Raw genomic sequence first — 22254 nt, 5'->3', positions numbered from 1 at the left:
GAGGGTACAACACGACACTGGGTTGAGGAAAACACAGGGCTAATACAGGGTGGTAATCAGGGAATGGGTAACAGGAGGGAGACACAGCTGGGAGAAATTGTGGCTAACGAGACAGGAGGAGCAAAGCTGGACACACTGATATAAGACACAATCCTTCAAAATAAAACAGGAAACAATACACAAGGATGCAGACTAGGAAACACAGACTTAACACGGGCAGAACTAAAAATAAACCAGAATAAGCTGGAACATAGAACATCATCATCAAATAGATCAAGAAGATACCCAAAAAATACAAAATCAAACCAAAACATGAAAACTCAAAATACTGGGTCATAACTGACCCAGAACCTTGACATGAGAGAAGGATTTATCATCATCTGTTTAAGATTTCATATTCCCTGCTGCAATCTCTTTATTAATTTTACCATTAGTCCTGCACTTTAAATGGTGATAGTTTTTTTCTTTCTTCTTCTTTCCCTTCATGTTTCCTTCTGTCTTTCCATGTCTAGGTCACATGTGTGATTCTGTCTTCTGTTTAGTTACTCCCTGCCTTTCTTTGGCGGTTATTTGTCTCTTGCTCTGTGGATCTAGTTGAACATACACTGTCTCATCATCTCTAATTCGTTCCCACTGTGTCTTTGACCTGTTGTCCCCTGTGCTCATTACCTTGGAGCAGCCACATACTGAACCACCAGCTTACCGATTAGTAGCTGACAGCTTTAGCCACACAATCTCCCGTCTGCATGCCTATCCTATATCCTTGGGCATTATACTGAACCCCAAGTTGCTCTTGGATGCATTCATCGCAGAGTGAATGTTAGAAAGCACTTAGATAGAAAAAGCATTGAAAGAAAGTGCTTGTATAAATGGGCGAATGAGCCATGTTGTATAAAGTGCTGTGAGTGCCCAGGTAGATTAGAAAAGCGCTGTATCAGAACCAGTCCATTTACCATGTTGTGGGAGTTTCCTCTTGTCCTTTGTCATGTTGTCAGTCTCAGCTGCGTGTTGCCGTGGTTCCCGTTTTCACTTTATTCCTTGGTTCAGGCTTTTGGATTATCCTTTGGACTTCATTCTGAAGTACCGGCATTAAAGGCTCGCTTTCTGTTCGACTGCCACTTTGCTTTTACTGTTTGCTCCCTGTAAAACTGAAAGACAAATTTAGTTGGACTTCTTCCAAAATAGATGAGATTGAAATATTTGAAAAGGTAAACTGCTGTTTTTAACTGTGAAATATAATTGGCACTAGTTTTGCTAAAGTTGCAGTTGAACTCACACTGATGTCAGAAGCCGAGCAGAGATTCCTGCTTATTTTATTTTTTTTATTTTTTTATTTTTTGTACACTACCTGCTTTGATGATAATTATGGTAGATTTAGGGCCAATACTATTCCTGAACCTGCTCTGATTGATATTTTGGCCACTTGAGGGCAGCATGAGGAGCCATAGTAAACAAACAGCTGGGTTTATATACAGCACTGACTGCAGAGCTGGATGGTGATGTAATGTGTGGCCATGGTCACATGAAATACTGGCTTACATCTGAGGACGCATCAGAAATGTGCTCAAGCTCATGAGTGTTCAGTGCTTTTAATGTGTTAAAAAGCTGAGCAGTAGACTTGTTTTATAAGAATTGTGTCTTTTATTTTGAAAGGCATTTGTTGTGATGCCTTTTGTGCAGATCTTACAGTTACAAAAGTGAATTTCCGACAATATAAACAATAAGAAAAGAAATCCAACATGACTGCTTTTTTGCCTCTTTTTCTTCTAATGTCATGAGTGACAGCGTTACTTTTGTTCATTGCAGAGAAATGCGCTTCTTCAAATGCGTAAGCGTCATCTTCAAACTGCTCACAAATAAATATATTCAGCCCAGAAATTATAAGCTAATAAAAAATTATAATTTGTACCGCATGTTGCTTCTGACGAAGCTTTACCAGAAGCAACATTAATATGATCTGTCAGCATTGCGTGACAGCCGCTGTTATGTGCAGTTCATGTCACGCTGGGGCTCCCGCAGCTGTGCACACAAGCATGCTGTGGGTTAAACATGTGGAAGAGAACACACTGCTCTAACTATAGTGCAATGTACATATGCACTATAGTTAGAGCTTGAGAAAATGTCCTTCTGCTGAAGAACAACAAAGCTCACAAATTTACGTGCAAACTTTCACTGCTGTGAAGCCAGTGCTGTATTCAAAAGAGACTTTGTTTTTAAGTTTGGCAACACATCAACATGACTGGGGACTTTTGGTCTAACAGAAAGAGTATTTATTGAGAGGGGACAATATAGTGAGGGAACACAAAACTGAAATCATTTTCTTTGCTTTAATTGACTGAGTTTGTCTAATAGAGAACAATTATATGGTGTGACATTCACATTCAGGGAAGACTAAAACACAGTCAGCCTCCAGGAGAGTTTGGTGTGGGATCTATGTCATGCCTCAGGGCCCTGCATTCAGAGCCTTTGTATGCTTTGACTTCACTCTTCTAGTCTGAAAATCAGTTGAATGATAGAAAACAACCACAAAGAAACACAAATTCAGTTCTGTATATGTGTGACCGAATACGACTGTGTGTGAGTGGGTTGTGGATTAATCAAAGTTTTAATGGCAGCTCAGTCCAAAACCTCGAGCAACAGAAGAACAAACCACAACAAAATCTGTCAGACACACCAAATATTCCTTTGCTGTTGGGCGTCTGTTCTGCTGCAATAAATTGTCTGTTATCATTATTGTGTCCGACACTTTTTCTCTATCATTAATTTCATGAAATAATTAGAATACGGTCACAGAACATGATCTCAAATCTTCCTGAACAATAATTTAAAAATGAAAGTGGTTGCTTCCCGTTGCCGTCGGCTAATTAAGAAATCTGCATGTTTCTTCATGTTAATGAAAATTAAAACAGGCTCGTCATTTCAGGGATTTAATTGGCCTTAAAAAGACTTTTCTCTTTTTTTTTAAGTCTCATGAAGCAGATTCCTTTCATGAAAAATGACCGAATGGAGCATTCACGGCTAAATTAAATTAAACACAAACACCTCGGGGCCAAGTGATAAAAAACTTAATATGTGATATAAGAAAAATAGCAAAGCACCCTTATTTTTATGTATTTAATCAAATGAAAAACAGGATTTTACCAGCACTTATGGTTATTTTGCCTTTATGCAGTTATTAAACAAATGTGTTGTTCACTGCAATCGACACTCCAGAATTGGAGGAATTTGTCTTTGTTATGTGGAAGTGAAATTGTGGAGCTGTAAAGCCTATATATGATAATGTTTAGTGTTTCAAATAGGGAACAAATTAGAAATATGTAGCCTGTTGTTATTCAGATTCCCATCAATAAAGAAGCTGGAGACATAACAGCTGATGACCTGTGGAGATGAAGTGGGATTAATTAACTGTGTACTGCTTCCCACTTTTATTCAAATATGGAAAACCTAAATCATCAAATGTTAATTTTTCCTTTTTTCTGATATACTTTATGTGCAGTGTTGCCAAGTTTGAAAACAACTTATTTGAGACTGGGGAGTGTTTGGTTAAGCTTATACAGTATGTGGTGTCTTTAACATATCAAACATGGCTGAGATGATGATGATGATGATGATGATGATGATGAGTTCCACTCTCTGCCAAAACACAAACTAACACAGGTTCACAGGTTATACAGAAAAAAACATCACAGGATCTAGCTTAACTGAACTAAATGAAAACCTTTTTTTTTTGAGTAAAGATAAGGTAAATCAGTTAAACTGTGTTTCTTTTATTACTTTATGGAAGAATATCATCATGTTTTGTGGTGCAAGTGTGTAAAAAATCCACCTGTTTTATAACGTTTCCAGAAAACTAAAAAGTTGAGCCCCAGTTTGCTCTGACTTTGGAGAATATTTTTTCAACTCTTGTGTAAAATACTCTAATATTCACCTCCCTCTCAGGTCCGACTGTCATGACAGTAGATGTTAATAACACAGGTGACTTTATTCTTCATAATCAGGTCAAATTTCCTCCAGGACAAGAACATCTTAAACGTGCCTGCTGGCATTAGCACTTAGCTGAGAGAACCACTGTGCCGAGCATCACCAGCTTTTGGACTCTGGTTGGATTGCAAAGAATAAAAGTCTCACAGTTTGATCTTTCAGTCTCAGACGATTTAAATGAACAGCTCTGAATCAAAGGGCAGCTCTGCTGTAAAATGCTTCGGACGGCGGTTTGCAAAACACTTTCTCCAGAGATGTGATGCAATTTTTCTGTCTGAAATGAGACTTGGAATATCTCGAGACAACAGTTTTATTTTCTACAAGGCCAATCACAAAGCAGACTGTAGATAAAAGTAATAATTAATCATTTAATATTCCAAAATGAGCGCAGCAATTTATCACGATACACTGCTGTTTTCAATCATTCTTCTGCTCCATGTAATGATCTCTAAATTTTAAATGTTTTTAATTAGTTTTTCAAGCCCTGCTGCTCCCTGTCTGATTCTTTTATGTAAATCCCTTTTATGACAAACCCACAAAAACTACGTCAGCCTCAACCCACTTCCTGTCTGAGTGCATTTCAAGGCACTCAAAGCCCTTTGTTAAAGAGATGAAAAGTGAGTCCAGAAGCAGAGAGAGCTGCAGTGGGAGCAAAGCGTCCAGAAAAGCGGGGACACCTGAGCTCGGGTCGTGTTTTTCACACACCTGTGTGTGCTTGGCGAGAGGAGATGCAGTAAGCACCGACCTCATGCTGCACTTTTGTCTGAAGGTGGAAAGACTGACGCTGGCTGCAAAATCTGTTTGATGTCGGATGAGGACACAGACACGCTTCATCTTACACGTCATCTCAGGTTACCTGAAAATAGCCTCTTTAGAGTCTGGGTCATTTCATGATTCAGTATGATGATATGTGTTTTACAACATCCCAGAGAATCTCTGTCAGATGTAGTTCAGTAGATGAAACAAATGTCTGCCTGGACAGAGCCACTCTATCACTAAACCTTTAGCTCCGCTTTAAGGGTGTAAATAAATTTGAATCACTGGTTCTTTTCATACAAATCTTCATTGTGTTTCCTCTCCTTGTTGCATGTTCCCACACTCGGTCTCCTCATTTATGACCTTTCAAGCTGTTGCTGGTCCATGCCTTTGTGCCTTTGTCTGCCACCCTCATAATAATACATATACTGTATTTTGAGCAGTGACTGTGCCCCCCAGTCTCCTGTGTCTCGTTCCTCTTTTCCTGTGAAACATTTGCAGTTGTGCAGGGCTGCAGTTAGCAAGTATGACTTCCTGGATATCAGTTCTTTTCATTTTTATTTTTATTTTTTTAGTGCCAGGCAGCCTGTTTCCTCTGCAACTGGAGAAGTTTATCATCAGTTTTCTGTCAGAAACAATAATTTCACAGACATGATCTTTTCCATACCAAAACACAGGGTTGTGCCTCTTTTTGTCTGGATTTAATTAAAGTGAAAATTAAAACAGCTAAAAGTCAGACTTTCTTTGTGTCACAGTCACTGGGCCATTGACACACTTTTGGCTTCATCACTGTTTTGTCTTGAGTTTGTTTCTTAGTTGCTGTGTTTAGTTTTTGTTCCCGTTGCTGCTATGTTTATTGTTTATAATATTCCTTCTTTCAGTTTACCTTGCCTCCTTGGTGTTCCCCATGTGTTGTCAAGACTCAGTCAAGGATGTTCCCCTGTTTAGTCACTTCCTGTTTTATTTTTGTAGCCTTGGTCTCGTGCTTTTTCTATTTAATTTTACTTTCCTGTGTCTCATTATCCCTGATTTGTTCCCGTTGTGTCTGCCACCCGTTTGCCCCGTGTGTCACCCTGTGTCAGGGATCCTTTGTTCCCTACTTCCTAGCTCCCCCACATTTATTCCTTCAACTTGAATAAAAGCTTGTTTTCTTTTGACGCCTACCTGTGAGTCAGCATTTGGGGTCCTTTCCTCCATTACTAAATATGCATGAAGTTTCATGCAGGTTAGTGTCTTTAAGGTGCCTCACAGATTAGGAAGGCAGAAAAATATGAAAAATATATATATTTGAGGAACTAACAAATGAAACCATGTTAAGTAAAATCAAGTTTAAAATAACAGCTCAGTTTAAAGTCCAGGTTTGTGTTGTCTCTGTTTCTGTAAAATGTGCAGGAAATTAGGTTTTATGATCACATTTTGGGGAATAAATTTTTTAAAATATTTATAGGTGCAAATATAAGCAGCTGCTAACTTATCATTTTTTGAGTGTAAATTCAGTAATTTTGATTTTCATCTTCTTATTTGTTGTCTGTCTTTCAGGAAAAAATAAATGTGAAGGAGGGAGCAGTGATCCAAGAGATCCAACAAACCCAACGATGTGATTACATGACCAACCTGTTACTGTTTGAACAGAGTATTTATTTGAACAGGTGCCAGCGCTCACACTGGCCCCCTATCATGACACAGAGGTGGGACCCATGATCGATAATGAAGTGATGCAAGCATTTGAATCTTTAAAAGAACCTCAGAGGCTGAGTTCTTTCACACAGCTGATTACCTGCAAATAAACAGTCAGTGGCCGTGATTCTTTGTTTCTTCTCTACATTTATTCATTCTTTTCACATCTCAGGCTCTTTCTGTCACTAACTGACACTCACATCATGTTTTGCTCAGTGAACTCCAGCGTGAACTCTTGCTGTTTGTTTTTTATTCTCTGCAGGTTGAGGTGAGAAGATGAAGCCTGCACAGGTGGTTGCATTGACTCTACTGTCTGTTGTTGCGATCGGCGCTCAGGTCTTGAGGTTGGGCAAATGTCCCCAGCCTGCTGTTCAGGCCAACTTTGACGCCAACAGGGTGAACACTAAATTTTTTCCTCTTCTACTGTTTATGTTGTGGGACATACAGATGATATCTATACACCTGCTTTTCCTACAAACACAAAATATTAATTACGGGCTCTCCGAATCTCGTGCTTCCTCTACAGTACATTGGAAAATGGTATGAGATCCATAAGTTACCCACAAGCTTCCAGAAAGGCCAGTGTGCCACTGCTAACTACACCCTGTTGAGTCCTGGAGTCATCGAGGTCCTGAACACTGAGCTTCTGTGAGCAGCTAAAATATTTCCGTTTAGATCTGACACTTTGAAAATGTTTTAATTTTTAAGAAAACTTCTGCATAAACTCAGAAGGACACATGGTCCTTGACATAATTGTAATAATCAGAGGGCTTTTTATTCTTCACACCAACGCTTCATTCTACTAAAAACAGCATTACCGTACAACTGCTTGCTTCTGTTTTTTAAATCCTCGTTCTAGACGTTTTTGCTTCAGATGTTTTCAACGTCCCGGAACAAAACTCATGCCTCATGAACGCGCAGGGTCACTGGCTGAACCTTTGTACTGTTCCAGAGTTATACAAAGAGAGCATTTTGTAGAAAAAAATATATAATTGAAGGAAAGTACACGAGTAGAATTAATTTCTATTTCATGTTTCATTTTATTAGCGATAATGGAACCGTTAACGCCATCGTCGGCTCTGCCAAAGTCAAGAACCCCGCTGAGCCTTCCAAGCTTGAGGTCTCCTTCAACAGTAAGTTGTCATAAATGACTTTCAATTTCAGTCATGACAGATTCAAGTGAGCCACATATCCCTGCTGTTTTCACCTCTCCTGCAGACTCTCCTCCCGGCCCCTACTGGGTTCTGTCTACCGACTACGACGGTCACTCTCTGGTCTACGGCTGCACCGACTACGGCTTGTTCCGTGTGGAGCTGTCCTGGATCCTGAGCAGGAAGCCCACCCTCTCTAAGGAGACCCTCGAGAAGCTCCAAGGCATCCTGTACTCTGTCGGAGTCAGCGTGGAAAACATGGTCCCCACCAACCAGGACGAGACTTACTGCAGCCCAGTTAACCAGTGAACCAGTTAACGTACGCTCCTACTTCAGCCCACAGGACTGTGAGGCACAATGATTGCATGCAAAGACAATGCAACAATAAAGCTGTGTGAAGAAATTTCATGTTGTCCATTTTGACATTGCAAACACAATCTGCACCTTTTAAAATCTAAAACTAGGATTTAAATTCCAACAATGCCCAGAAGACAAAAGTCCCAATTTCTCTTTCACCTTCAGCACTTTTCTTTTCAACTTTACTTACTGCTGATGGGGCTCGACTCCTTCTTAAAAGCATGTTTTTAGCCTTCTTCCTTTCACTGGTTAATTTCAGAGTTGCAAAGTTAGATGTCAGTCACATGACGTTTTTGTTTTTTTTGTCTTTTTTCCTAATAAAACTTAATGATACACTTTATTTTTATTGCCACTTAAAAAACAAAGTGCTCCATGAAGGAAAACAGACTTTTTTTTTTTAAAAAGCCCAATTTCATCTCCATTAAGCAACAGTGAAGGCAAAGAGGATGAGGATGAAACCTAACAAATGAGCAGCTCCAGTTAAAAGATTTAGACATAAAAAAGCAAAAACCTATTCTAGGGAACAAGGTGAAGGAAACTAAAAAAGGAGAGAAAAGTCACTTAAAGCCCAATTTTAAATACTTCATTAATAATGTGTACCCTGACCACCGCTTAAAATCCTTTTTATCCCTTTTTGTCATTCTTGATGTGTGCCACTGACTCCACCCCGGCTCACAGACACAAATGTACCCCAGTTTGATCCCAGCTTCACTAAAGCACAATTTTAAAAATAGAAAATTGCCTTAAATGAATGTATTTATTAGGTGAAATAAAGTTACCCCAAATAAAGTTAATTCACTCTAATGCAGCTGTCCTTAAAGATGTGTGTTGGTTCAGTTGTGTGTCAGTGTCAGCAGCTGTATATTGAGACAGTAAACAAAAGGAATGCAGTGAGAATGGTCCACTTTTATTGGTGCAACAATATAAATATTGACCAAAGAGTTCAAGCAGACATTATATTAGCATATTAATTAATCTTGTATTATATCTGACAGTAGGCCCAATTTTTTTATTTTATTTTTTATGCATTGACCTATCATGGAGACATTCAGTGATAACCACAGCACATGTTTACTCGTGCATGACTCTGCAGTGATCTCTGTCCTGATTGGTGTCAAGCAGCTTCTCCACACTGGCTCCAAAAGATGACAGGATGCTCTGCAGCTCCTCCAGGGTCTCCTTAGGAAGGCTGGGATTTCTGCTCAGGATCCAGATGAACTCCCCATGTAACGATTCGATTTCAGTACAGCTGTAGACCAGGGCAAAGTTGTCGTAGTCGGTGGACAGAACCCAGTACGGGGAAGGAGGGGTGTCTGAAGGTGTGTAAAAGGGATTTTTGTACAATTCAGCTCTCCAGTTTAAAATGTTTAATATGTGTGTAAAAACAAAAAACAAGGGTCCATACTCTCAAAGAAGGTGACCAGCAGCTTGGCAGGCTCAGATGAACTTGCGGCCTTGGCAGTGCCGTTGATGCTGTCAATGGTACCGTCAGGACTTAAGCAGATAAACAGTTAAAAGTTAGAAAAATACTTTTTATATTCAGACTGTTCAGAGTCAAAGCAACATATTTACTCTTCAAAAGTACTTTTCATTTTATTTAGTATTATTTGTTTGTACATGTAAAATTCAAGTTCTCAGGTCTCAAGTCAGCAGGTGATTTGTCATTTCCTTAAAGGGTGGGCTGATAGTCAGAGAACACCACAGCCATTAACAATCAGACAAGGCTGTTTTCACAGACATGAAAGTCGCAAAGCACTGCACAACAATTAAAACACAATATCAAGAGAGAATCGTGTTAAAACAGAACTGAAAAAAAAAAGTGTCAGCAGAAGGCTCGATTAAGCACCACTGACTGCACAGAGTCATTTAAACTGAGCTTGAATGGTAAACTTTTATGGATTGGATTCATTTTAGGATGAATCCATCTTCTCTATAGACTTATTCATTTACTGGTTACACATTATGGTAAAACCTAAACTGTGTCTCACCTAAAATATTTTTCAGATGCAGTCTGAGGTTTGAGGAATAACCATTTATTGTGAATGATATTTTAAATCCAAGAAGAGACTGAAGAGCAGGACTGAGAGGACACAAATCTGCCTGCCCTTCCAGCACCACACACAGCACCATGGATATATCCATATCTTTATCTTTTACATGTATTCCAGAGAAATGGTGCAGGACAAAGACTCTGACTTGTACAAACATTTTTTGGATAACGGATGTTATCCAAAGTGCTCTCAGGCACTGAAGTACTCACAGCAGCTCCTTGTTGAGGACACCAACGACTCCTGGGCTTTGCAGGCTGTAGGTGGCAGTGCTGCACTGGCCCTTCTGGAAGCTGTTCGACAGTCTCTGGATCTCATGCCATTTACCAAGATACTGTAGAGGGAGTTGAATTGGTTTTGTTTGTGAGGCAGATGTGCACACTGGACATCCCAGTTTACCTTAATGAAGATAAATTAAAATACAGCTCAGAGTGAGGAGTTTGGTATTCACCCTTGCAGCATCAAATTTCTCCTGAACGGCAGGCACGGGGCATCTTCCTGGTTTTATAGACTGAGCACCGGCTGCCACAATGGACAGCCAAGTGAGGGAAATCACCTGGATGGCATTCATTTTTCTCCACAACCTGTAAAGAACAATGAAAAAAAGTTTGTCAGCTTTTAAAGATAAAGCATAAACAACAGGGGGTACATGCGGGTGTTACTCACTTGCCTGTTTTACTGGGTAGTAGTGACTCTCTGTGTTTTCATTCAATGTTTATACACCTGCCGTGATCAGCCCCGCCTTGCCATTAGCATGTGAGGTTATTTTGAGGAAGCAGGTATGAGATGCTCAACATCTGGTCCCATTCTCAACTACTCCAGAATTGGGGCCTCAGACAGAAAGAGATTAGTTTCGTGTGAAAGTTAGATAAGTATGCAGAACTTGACTGTTGAATAACAGTTAAAGAAAAATATAGTGGGAACCAAAGGTGATTATGTATAATATAAGATGGCTTCCTTTGCTTGTGTGTGCCCCATCTAGTGGCTGGAACTGGTGTGCAGAGGAGATAAGAGGGCTGCAAAGGATTGTCTGAAAACAGCAGGTGCTCTTACTGATTAATCATAACTTAATGATAACAAGTCATCATTCATCATTATTGTATACTACAAAACCTTTTTTCAATTCAATAAAAACAAAAATATTAATAAATACATCTTAACTGCTAAAACATGGGATAATTGCATATGACAAATTTTATGGAAATCGTTTTATGTTTCGGATCTCTGAAAGAAATAAAAATGGCCAATATATTAAATTGTTAAATATCGGTGTTGGTTTTAGTCTTAGAAATCTGTTATTTGTCAGGTTCTATTAACACAATACCATGAATCGGTTTTCATTTTTTTTATTAAATTTGCCGATTTTTTTTAACTTCATCTAATTTGTCATTGCAGAACAACACAGTTTTCTAGTGTACATGTGAAGAGATCTATTTTTGCGGATAGCCTTGACACAACATACCTGATGTGTCACACACAAAACTAACTCTAACCTCCAGATATGCTAAAATAATTGAAACCTTTTTCAATGTTTCCTCCAGTCGGACACACAACAATATCTTTTTTGGATTCATTGTTTAAGTTCAAATGTATAAAATCAGCACATCTTCACAGTTTTTGTTCAGGAACTCCAACACAAACTGTTATTTCAGGGAATCTTGATCCTGAAGAATCCTACTATATCTCACAGTAATCAAGACCTAAACAAGATTTCCACCAGCCACAAAAGACGTAATGCTTCCAACTTAGAGGGATTACGGCTTCAGTACAGTCGTCATTTGGTGTGGAGAAGAAGACAGGAAAGGCAGGTGATCCGGACACCAGATTGTTGCTGTAATTAGAAGATGGATGGTGTCTGTACTGACCCAGTGAATTTATAGCCAGACCCGTTTCTTGAGGTTAAACCTGCTCTGATCCCTTTGCCTCACTGTGACTTCATAATACTGGGTGCAAGCAACTTGGACAGAAATCCCTTATAAAAAGCTTACCCCAGGAGATTCCTAAATTAGCGGTTTAGATGTCCTAATGCTTTGTTCTCTTAATTCTTAAGTACTTTATTAATGCTGTTGTTTTTATTTTTTTTTAAAAAGAACTTAGTTGTCTCCCAAATCACTGCTTAAACACACAAGAAATATGCTGACCCAATTAAAAAAAAACATAGGAATACTAAATAATGTTACTTCAGCTGGTTCATCTGATACTCTTAGTTTAGTGTATTTTATCACCTAAAATGATGTATAACACAATATGTTGCATATCATAATAATCTGACAATACTATAATATTGGCCATATTATATTTACATTGCCACAGTGAGTTGACTTTAGTCTCATGAACAACATTAACTAATTGTTATTTACTAACTAATCTTAAATGACTGTTCAGCACAGAAATGAAGCCCAACAAGCATGTTTTACAGTCCCGTGGTCTCAGCCTCAGATACTCAACTAAAGTGATGTCATGACAAAAATGAATGACCAACAAAACATTTTTCTCCTTCATTTCTGTCAAACAAAGCTGTATGTAACGTGTCTTGCGGTTCGTATCATGGTTGCTAGGCAACCTGAACAGCGCGACGAAGCGTATACCGTCCCATTTCACAAGCCTCTCACTTCCGCACTTCTCGTACTTATAGTACGCACCGTACGTAGTACGCGTAGTGCGCGTACTTCAAGCGTGCAGTCTCTTAATTGGGACACAGCCGTTGAGGAGCTAATTTTGCCATTTAAATCAGCTGTGTTGGTTCGAGGACACATCTAAAACCTGCAGGGACACCGGCCCTCGTGGACTGAGATTGCCCAACCCTGGGCTAGTCCATGTTATAGTATTTAACGCAAATAAAAAAGTTTAAAGACAGCCCTGAGAACTCTGGCTAACCCTGAAAGAAAGGTGTGATACACCCAGGACAGGTTCACGAGTCTATCGCAGAGCTCAGATGATACTCAGATAATTATGCATGCTCACATTTACACCTACTAATCAGCTGATGTAACATGCATATCTTTGGACTCTAGGAGATAGCTAGAGTACCCACAGGGTTCTCCTGGTGCCCATGCAGGCACAGGGAGAACATGCAAACTCCACAGAAGAAGTGTTATGTGCAGTTTGAGTGTTATACTAATTAGTACTGCTGTTGTGGAGTGACACAGAACCACTGATGCACCATGTAAATAAAACTGGGTGCCATCTTTTGCCCACGGCTGAGATTGTTGGTCACACCTATGGTAGGATGAAATTCTCTGGAAGAAACCTTCCTTTACAAGGAAAATGAAGAATTGTCACGTGTTAAACTGATGTTAAATCACTTAAATTGTATTTTTTAAAAACTTGTAATGCAGTTACAATCAGGCTTTATAGTGCAGTGCAATCACTGCTGAGAAGCACTTACACTGATGATGTGACCTCTGCAGTATTGCATGGGAATTTGGTTGATTTAGCACTGTTAAATGTGAGTTTACATTAAAAAATAAAAACCTAACACATTAGTAACATCTCATTGGTGGTGGATTCTAACATTTTTGGTCCACTGTATATAAAAATAAATAGTTAAAAGTCTCTACTTTTCCCTTTTTGCCTTTAACTGATGTATTTGGCATGTATATGATGAGCAGTCAGAGTGCTCAGCTCTCTGGAGGCTCATTGCTTCCTTGCAAAGAGATACAGAAGCACCAGACTGTCCCACTCCATTTAAAATGTCCTACCAACCCACCACCTGTGTCCCTCCACCCCCCACAAACCCCAGGCATTAAGGAAAACATCATTCCTAGAAGTGCAGCTCTATGCTGTAAGCGGCTGGTGAGCACAAACTGTCAGATTAAGAGGTCTGAGAGGATGATCTGGCCAACATTTAGTCGGATTTCTGCCAAATTACCACCAAGCATGTTTGGGTCAGCCCTTTGGCACCCTGTGGAGAGCAATACTTCTGACATTCAAACTAGACATGTGAACAAACAACAAAAACTAGAGCAGTAGGAGGTCTGCAACCTGCGCCATGCAGTTTCCCTGCAGGTGGCCACAGAGCAGCTAAGGACGGGTTGGTCACTTAACTACTGGAAAAGGAAGCTAAGCATTTAGGTGTCTTAACTATGGCCTAAAGTGCTAACAAGGGATTAGTGAGGTGAACGTTGAAAGAGGTTTAGCACTCCATGCTTAGGGCCAGTGCTGCTTCAGTAATTACACATCAGTTGCAAGGTGCAGCAAGCAGTTGGATGGGAGATCATAGTGATGTCAGGGCAGGGAGGGCTTAAAACAGGAGATAAGGCCAGCTAATGGAGATGAAATGAATCAGTATTTAACAGGTCTTTTTTAGTTAAGGCAGTTAGCTGGCAGCAGACTGAACTCAAACCACTTGGCCAGAAGTCTAAGGAGGCCATTTAGTTGGACGTGAAAGAGGGAAAGACGAAGATCTGTGAGCTCGCCAAAAACTTTTTGGGAAACATTTTTAACTTGATTTTAGTTTATTGGCTTTTTCATTTTTCTGGAATTGAGACACCGGCATCTTCAATCTCTGCTCAGCAGTGTGAACCTAAAGGTAGGTGGATGAAAACATCCTCTTTCAGTATTTTACACTCATTGATTTTCTCTGTACGTTCCCATCTAACAGTTTTATGTCTTTAATTGTCACAAACTCAGTGATGTTATAGGACGTCCTGTCTTATGTTTAGTTTTATCCTGTTTTTAATGTCCAGCTTTCTATTGGAATTTGCCGTTCTGCTTTTGCTTTTCTGCCAATGCATTTTGTAAAAGTGTCATATATGAGTAAAGCTACTGTTACCCACAAAACCCACAAAAAATACAAAACTAAATATTAAATATGCTAAATATTGCCATGCATCTTTTTTCCCCGTATGTGGATAATCTAGAGGCCAATACGATTAAAGGACAACCTTGAAATCCAAATAATTAACATGATAACTAGCCCAGATTTTGCATATAGCGCTCACTGAGTATTTCCGGATTGGCTTCTTGCATATTTTTTGCGTTTGCACATATAAATTAATACTCATCCTTTCAATCAACACTTTGTCATGTGAGTTTATGACCACAAGCATTTCTTAAACTAGTGATATCTGCAACTCGGCACTTATTGTCACGAAATCTAATCTGCTTCATGCAACTGACAGTATTTGCATGGCTTTAGCTCATGTGTGTTTTGTGAGGGGATTAGGAAAGGCTAGACAATACTTCTGTCTTGTCTGATATGACCTCCTCAGGGCTCCATCTAAGTTGTCAGCAATTTTTCCCTTTAATTCATGCTTGTAATGAGATTAACCAGGCAACAGTAAATCCAAGGAGTCCAATCCCCGGATTTGGCAGCTGCGGTGTGGCCTCTGCTTGTCAAGGAAATATGACAAGAGTTTCCGTAGCTCACCTTTGACTAAAGTTTCACTTAGAAAAACACTGCGACCACTTCAAATTTGCATGTCTCACTTCAAAAGAAGCCAGTTTTGAAGATTTGTTACTGCAGTAAACTCAGTCTCAGGCTACGAATTCACTTAAGAGACTTAACGTGATCAGAGTGTTAGCTGTTTCCAACAGGCCTTATAAAGGATTCCTCTAAATGGCTCAAGTTCACAGACACTCCAGTTTCTGCCTCTGATGCATCACATTTAAAGAGCAAAGCATTAATTTCAGTAAATATCAGACTCACTGTTTAAAAACACTTTGTGCTGTTCTGCTTAGAATCCTGCAGACTTATTTATACGTCAGCTCAAAAGGAAAGAAAGAAAAGAAAGAAAGTGCAAATGCACAACAGGAAGTTGTGCATAGTTGGTGCACAGGCTGAACCCACATTTAAAATGTTATATCAACAGCAAACCTCACACACTTCAGGTACATTTAGGTACCTAAAGTACATTTTCTGTTTATGATGCTTGATGTGAATTAATCTGTTAAACTGAAGGAGACAGGGTGTCACATGCTGTGTGTGCAGAAATGTGAGTTGAAGTAATAAATTGACTTAAATGAGGAAAAGTGCTTACTGTGATAATGATGCTGATGTTTAAGATAATAATGAATATTTCCCCATTTACCAGGAGATATTTAAATTTGCAATAAAAAAAACTATTATTAGTTTTAAGGAATTTTAGATCTTCGTCTCACCGTATTTATCTGTGCAGCTGTTTAAAAACTGGATCTCAGGTAAACACAGGTGTTGCTGCTGAGAGTGAACCTGTATTTAGGTACAGGCTCATTGGAATCAGACTTCTGTTCCTTCGTTGACATGTTGACTGATTTAAACTATGTTAGGTGTTTATCCACACTCTGAAAAACAATTAGTCTTTAAATAAATTCTGCAGTTTACTTCCTTTCTGATGAAAGTGTAAATATTGGCTGTGTGTAAAGGCGATGACACTTCAGGCGAGGCTCGGAGCTCAGTGCCCACTCGGGATTTACACGGACATTAATGCCGTGTAAATACATTTCTTCTTATTTGCTGATGGCTGCAGTGACATTGGCAGAGAGGGAGGTGAAGGGGGCATGTGTTCCCGCCACATAGCTCCACATAAACCGATTGCATCCCCAGATTTATCCCCAAGGTGTTTTGGGGACATCCTGGGAGCTAATGGAGACTAATAGGCTTAGCACTTAGGGTGTATTGTCCAGGATGCTTACAGGCAAGGTTTGCTGAGGGTAAAACTCTAAACGTGCGGATTACCTCCAACACATCCCTTTAAAGTGCTGTATAGCCAGGACTTAGCTAATAGGATCCTGAGGGTAGCAGGGGCCTGTGAAGGTGGGGACGGGGGTTGGATGGGGCAGTAGGGAGGACAGTGGGCAGGTCAGCAGATGTAGGTGGCAGACTGTTGCAGAACTAACAGAGGGATTAAAGTCGTCAGATTAGATGGGCTTCACAGGGAACTTGAGAGACTGTGGGTAATGCACAAGTCCTGGGTGCAAATCTAATGGCAGCATTTGACTAGGGGGAGGGTGGTACGGCAGAAATAATATGTCCAAGTGCATGTGCACAGCTTACACATGTCCCTGCACTGGCAGGCTCATCAGTTCAATCAGCAAACCTCATATGAAGAGGTGGTTCTGTGGGGTGAGCATCCATTATTCATGTCTCCAGATGCACACCGGCCCTGGATTAGCAGCGCTGGATTACTGTCGTTTACAGTATCATATTTTGTAATGGGATTTCTGCAGTGTGGAAGGCTAATTGGAGGTCTCTAAGTCGATTGCACTTATCTGCACAAGCTGCTGGTTCAGCCGAGAACAATGCGGGTATCTGGGGTGAGCGCACATGTGAGTGCGCCTCTATCCCTGTACAGGAGGACCAGCAGCATTTGCAAGGACAGAAAAGATGAGAAGAAATCGTCCAGCTGTTTGTTCTGGCCTTCGTACGGGGTTAGGATTTGGATTTAACGGTTCGGGATTGATTTGCATTACGGCGAGGTATTAGCGTTAAGGTAGGTTTAAGATTAATACTTAAGGCCAGGTCTGTGGAAAAGGTGAGGTAAGAGTTATACTTAGCTGTAGTTAAAAAGGTCGCTTACAAGCCGTTTACAAATATTTACATGCTGCTGAAATCACTGCTGCATCTTTGCAGCCATAAAGTATGTAATAACAGACACTAGGCAGAATTTACCTGCAATGTTCAGTAATCAACGTGAGATAGAGAACTGCTGCTCTCTAATGGTGATGTGAGGGAATTACAAAAACGCACCCAGCACTGAGGGGTTTGTAGTTGGCTCAGTTTCAGCTACTGTGAGAAATAATCTTGTGTGATTTTATTTTACCTGCCACGCGAAGCGTTATAGGATCAATGTGTCAAGTAAACTGTCTAGTTTATAGAAATCCTTCAATTGGCTCTCTTTCTTAACAGCATTCAGGTGGAGGTCAAAGGTCGTGAGTGTGTCATGACCCCACGGGAGCAGCTGAGGAAGATGACAGCGCTAGGGGAGCAGGGGTCTTTGGATGAGAAGCACTGGTACCGACTCGTCAATGGGATGTCAGCTGGAGGTGAGGAGGATGAACAGCGTAACAACAAAAACCAAGAAAATATTATTTAACTTTTCAGGTTTTATTTATAGACAGAGTTGATTCTGTATTTGGCAATTTGGGTTCTGTATTTGTATTTGGTGATCAAGCCTGTTTTCCCTCACCTTCCCTCACGCCGTGTTTGCACGTTGGTGGATTGCTCAGTAGCACCTGCAGGCTCCAGCTTTAACAGTCAGTGCATGCACCAGGTGAAGCAGCTAAAACGGCCTCCCGGTGACCTGTGGTGCTTTTTCACTTCTTGCAGAGCTGAGGCAGAGGCAGGAGCTGATAATGAGGAACCAGATGGCTATGGCACCGCAGATCCTTGCCCAGGGGCAGCAGAGGTTACAGGGGGTCCCCGCACAGTTCGAACCTCGGTTCATGGAGAGGTCAGTAGCTGAATTCTGTCTTAAACTTACAACAATAGTTGTCTGAAAAAGGGCAACCACAAGAAAACGAGTAGAAGAAAATGCTGCAAGAGGTGTCCGTGTAAAAAATCTGCTGCTCTTTTCTGTTCTTTTGGACAATTAAAATGTTTATAAGGCTAAAATAGTCCTCGCAAACCAGCTGTTTTTATATGGAGTTCCAAAATTGGCAAAATGATTATGTATACATTAATTTATGTGCCTAATTTCTTCCCCTCCTTCAAGAGGCATTTTGAAAATCTCTCAGTTAAAACTAAATGTATGTGAAACAGAAATGCATAAAGAAATGTCAGAGAAAATAAAATAATAAATAATTAAGGGGAAATAAATATGAAAACAGTAATTCATAAATACAAATAAATTAATTTTAAAAATGAAACATAAATAGAGTAATACACACTTTGTTTTTGGCCACTTTGGTCCTCCACATTTTGATTCTACAAATATATGCTTTTTAAAGTGTTTTCCAGTTCATAATTTTTCTTCTTTGTTTATTCCTCTTATCAGGGAGTTAGTTCCACCTACCGAGATGGTCCCGTCTGAAGCCAGGCAGATGCACATGGGCCCTCACCTCGGTCCACCTCTGCCTCCTCATGCCAACGTCCTGCCAGGAAGAGGTTTCCCTGCACCAGGTGAGCACCACAGAAATATCGCCTGAGATAATTCCCAAACAGCCTGTCTCGTTTTAATGCGCGGTGATAGGCATTGACAGCCTGTCTGTTTCTTCCTGTTTCTCAGCTGGATATGGCTTCTTACCCTCAGAGCCCATGGAAACTGTTGCCCGGCGACAAGAGCTCATTCACAAGCAAAATATAGCCAGGTATTACGTGCCGAAAATCATCATCACCATCATCATCTCACAGAAATTATTCCACCGCACGCTTTGCGTCACTGTTTTTACTGAATGCGACTGAGACTTGATCCCCCCACCCATGCTGCAGCAAGGGTTTTATATCATGGCTCCATCACCACTGCTGCACAAATATGTCTAAAATATTTATATGCACTTCTTTTCAGAATGGAAATGAATGCCATCCTGCATCAGAAGGAGCTGGAGAACGCGCACCAGAAAGGCTTGATGGGAATTGAAAATCCCATGTCATACCCTTCCAACCCCATGATGTTTAGAGGTCGTCAGCGCATGCCAGACGGCCACGATGTCTTCGTCCACCGGCCCACCCTGGATGAACTGCACTCCAACAATATTCTTATGTCAGCCAACCCATATCCAGCAATAAGCACGCTGCACAGAGAGCGGGGGCGCAGAGCAGGTCGGAGGCCAACTGTTCACAAGAGTATGGAGAGCCATGTGTCCAACGTGAAGGGTCAGACTGAAGATAAAAGTGTAGAGCAGAGCCCAGGGGCCGCATCGGGGGAGGAGAAGGAGCTTGAGCCAAAGGGGGACATGGGAGAGGAGTGTGCCACCAGTAAGACACATCATCAGGCCAAAGTAGACCCTGAACTGGCCACCGGAAGCAGGAAAAACTACAAAGATGGGGAGCCAGGCCTCCGGAAAGCCTGCGTGAACAGCCAAGATGGGAGTTCAGATGCAGCCAACAGTGGAACAAATGATAAAGACATATCTAGCCAATGTTCGACGTTCCAGGAGAAATTCATGTATCCTTCCACTGGAGGAACTCTAACAGGGATCCCTTACATGTTCCCGGTCCCTGGAAATGGTTTCCTTCCTCCTGGTGAGTTAAGAAATATTAAATAATAACACTTGTGCTTAAAACTGTGAAATGTTCTGCTGCCAGTTATTTAATATACTTGCATTTTTTGTCTTTAAAGGCCCACCAAATCTCTTTCTAAATGGTGAGGAGGTACCCGAAGACATCAGGAAGTGGACAGTGAATGATGTGTACAACTTTATTAACAGTATTCCCACGTGTTCAGAGTATGCCCAGGTTAGTAGCCTCACATTTTTGTAGTTGCCGCCTCTAAATTCATTCTGTTGTGACTTTCTAATGTTGGGTTATTTTTAATAGACTTTCAAGGACCATATGATTGACGGAGAGACGCTGCCCCTCCTATCAGAGGAGCATTTATTGGATACACTGGGACTGAAGCTGGGGCCAGCTCTTAAGATCCGCTCACAGGTACAAAAACACAGATTCTGACTGGAAATGCAATCCCGAGCCACCAAAGACAGGATTTGAAGGGATTATCTGATGTACGAGGATAAATCTTGAAGAAAGGTTTATTTACATGACCGCTTATTTATACAACTCCATGTGAGGAGGTTTTATAAATATCCTTGATGAGTGTTTTATGGGCTTTGTGTGGAAGCTTATTTCCACAAGTGACAAAAGACCATTTTTGCTTTGGGCTATTATCCTAAAATTCTGACTCAATAACTAGAAATTTCAAATTGTCTCAGAAGTTTGAGTCAGTAAGTCAAATTTTTAAGATAATAACCTGAAATTTTGAGTTTTGGCTAACATTTCGTTGTAGTTGTTGTTGTTGTTGCAGAAACAAGCTTCCACAGATTTGAACTGAAGTTACCTCACTTTATTAAAGGGATAAAGTAAAGTTTGTTTAACCAAACATGTCCTTAGTGGAGTACAGCCCCTATTAAAAACCCCAGTTTTTTCTTTACTATGAGAGCTAAAATGTCTACTGTGAAAAAGTTTATTCACTAATTGTATTTCATTCATTCTTATACGCCAATGTCTCAGTTATAGCACAAATTATTTCAATTAACATCTACGTGCTCCTTCCCTCTTGCTCTTCTTCTTCTACAGGTGTCCAGACGTCTTGGTAGCATGTTGTACATGATGAATCTGCCACTCTCCACCGCCCCACTGCAGGCCACCCCTGAGAAGCCCGGGGAGCGCTCATCAGAGATCGGCTCTCCCATTAACTGCAACAGTGAGGAGATGGTGGCAAGTCCAAGAGATCCCGATGTCATAAAATCCGCTGACCACCTCCACGACGCAGAAAACAACTCGCCTCCATCTGCCAGCAGTGAGACTGCCTGACCAGTGGAATAATGTAAACCAAAGCAGGGTACAACAGCACGCTTTGGTGAGCTGCTGCTGCCGCTGTGGTGGATTTGTTTACACTGTGCTGAACTGGACTGAAGAGCCACATTTCAGGTTCCTGTTGAACGTTTTATACATTTAACAGCAGCAGCTGCAGTGGAGTGAAAGTGATGTGGATTTTAAGATACAGTATCAGACGCTGATAAGGTCCTACATCACTTTTCTTCGCTAGTCTGATTATAGCTTCTTGAATTATTCTTGCAAGCTGCTAAACGCTCCTGTAGGCTGACGTGCAGAGCATAGTAATCATATTTTGGAAATATTTTATAAACAAAATAATGACATATTTAAATATTCTGGATTTTGATGCTTGATACATTTTTTTGCATTTCTTATACTGTAAATAAAGTGGGGGTTTTTCTACACAGGAATCTGCATCTTCTTGTCATCACATGGAATCAATAGGTTGGGCTCAATGAGAATATTGTGTGAAGTTTGCATACATTCGTCATGAGTATTAATTTAATATGTTACTTTGGGGCTTTTTCTTTGATCTCTTTTTTTCAGTTTTAATGACTTGTTTAAAAACAAGAACTGGCTCCTGTAACACCCCAGAGCTACTGAGTCAGGGGAGCACACGCAAACATGTCCTCGCGTGTCGAGGCAGCTTTTAGAACTGACGAAGCTTCTGGAATGAGAGGTTAAATGTTTTTAGGATCAAACAGGAAGGACAGTTGCCTTTAATTCAACCTCTTTAGTGTTTCATGAGTCATGACCTGGATGACTATACAATCATATAACTCCATCATCTATTGTCTGGTGGATGCAAATAGTTGCTGCAACAGTCAAGGCAATTATCTGCTCAATCATTTTCAAGCTGAAAAAAGTCATG

At 40.5% G+C, this 22254-nt stretch overlaps 3 protein-coding genes across 7 annotated transcripts; 2 read left to right on the top strand and 1 right to left on the bottom strand.

The window, feature by feature from the left end:
• The first annotated feature begins 6402 nt into the window (after positions 1-6402).
• On the top strand, positions 6403-7968 carry LOC113011089 (apolipoprotein D-like). Its single transcript, XM_026150476.2, has 5 exons — positions 6403-6527; positions 6677-6810; positions 6941-7062; positions 7462-7547; positions 7633-7968. Exons 2-5 carry the CDS (start codon positions 6691-6693, stop codon positions 7872-7874), a joined length of 570 nt encoding a protein of 189 aa, XP_026006261.1. The 5' UTR covers positions 6403-6527; positions 6677-6690; the 3' UTR covers positions 7875-7968.
• Positions 7969-8808: 840 nt separating this feature from the next.
• LOC113011088 (apolipoprotein D-like) lies at positions 8809-15682 on the bottom strand. Of its 3 annotated transcripts, none has more exons than XM_026150474.2 (5): positions 15621-15682; positions 10422-10554; positions 10183-10304; positions 9328-9416; positions 8809-9235 (listed from the first exon to the last, which is right to left on the bottom strand). In XM_026150474.2, the coding sequence occupies exons 2-5, from the start codon at positions 10539-10541 to the stop codon at positions 8994-8996; spliced, it is 573 nt and encodes a 190-aa protein (XP_026006259.1). In that variant the 5' UTR covers positions 10542-10554; positions 15621-15682; the 3' UTR covers positions 8809-8993. The 3 variants fall into 3 exon arrangements, with proteins under 3 accessions (XP_026006259.1, XP_026006257.1, XP_026006255.1); XM_026150472.2 differs by lacking the exon at positions 15621-15682 and adding an exon at positions 10641-10777; XM_026150470.2 differs by lacking the exon at positions 15621-15682 and adding an exon at positions 10637-10764.
• samd7 (sterile alpha motif domain containing 7) lies at positions 14361-21793 on the top strand. Of its 3 annotated transcripts, none has more exons than XM_026150467.2 (9): positions 14361-14501; positions 17799-17935; positions 18219-18342; positions 18886-19010; positions 19117-19198; positions 19396-20072; positions 20170-20285; positions 20367-20477; positions 21123-21793. In XM_026150467.2, exons 2-9 carry the CDS (start codon positions 17833-17835, stop codon positions 21357-21359), a joined length of 1575 nt encoding a protein of 524 aa, XP_026006252.2. In that variant the 5' UTR covers positions 14361-14501; positions 17799-17832; the 3' UTR covers positions 21360-21793. The 3 variants fall into 3 exon arrangements, with proteins under 3 accessions (XP_026006252.2, XP_026006254.2, XP_026006253.2); XM_026150469.2 differs by lacking the exon at positions 14361-14501 and adding an exon at positions 16974-17382; XM_026150468.2 differs by lacking the exon at positions 14361-14501 and adding an exon at positions 16996-17015.
• Positions 21794-22254: the final 461 nt, after the last annotated feature.

The sequence above is a fragment of the Astatotilapia calliptera genome, chromosome 18 (genome assembly GCF_964374335.1).
Source record: "Astatotilapia calliptera chromosome 18, fAstCal68.1, whole genome shotgun sequence".
Taxonomy (NCBI): domain Eukaryota; kingdom Metazoa; phylum Chordata; class Actinopteri; order Cichliformes; family Cichlidae; genus Astatotilapia; species Astatotilapia calliptera.
Note: the sequence above shows the minus strand (reverse complement) of the source record. Positions and strands in the feature narration are given on the sequence as shown.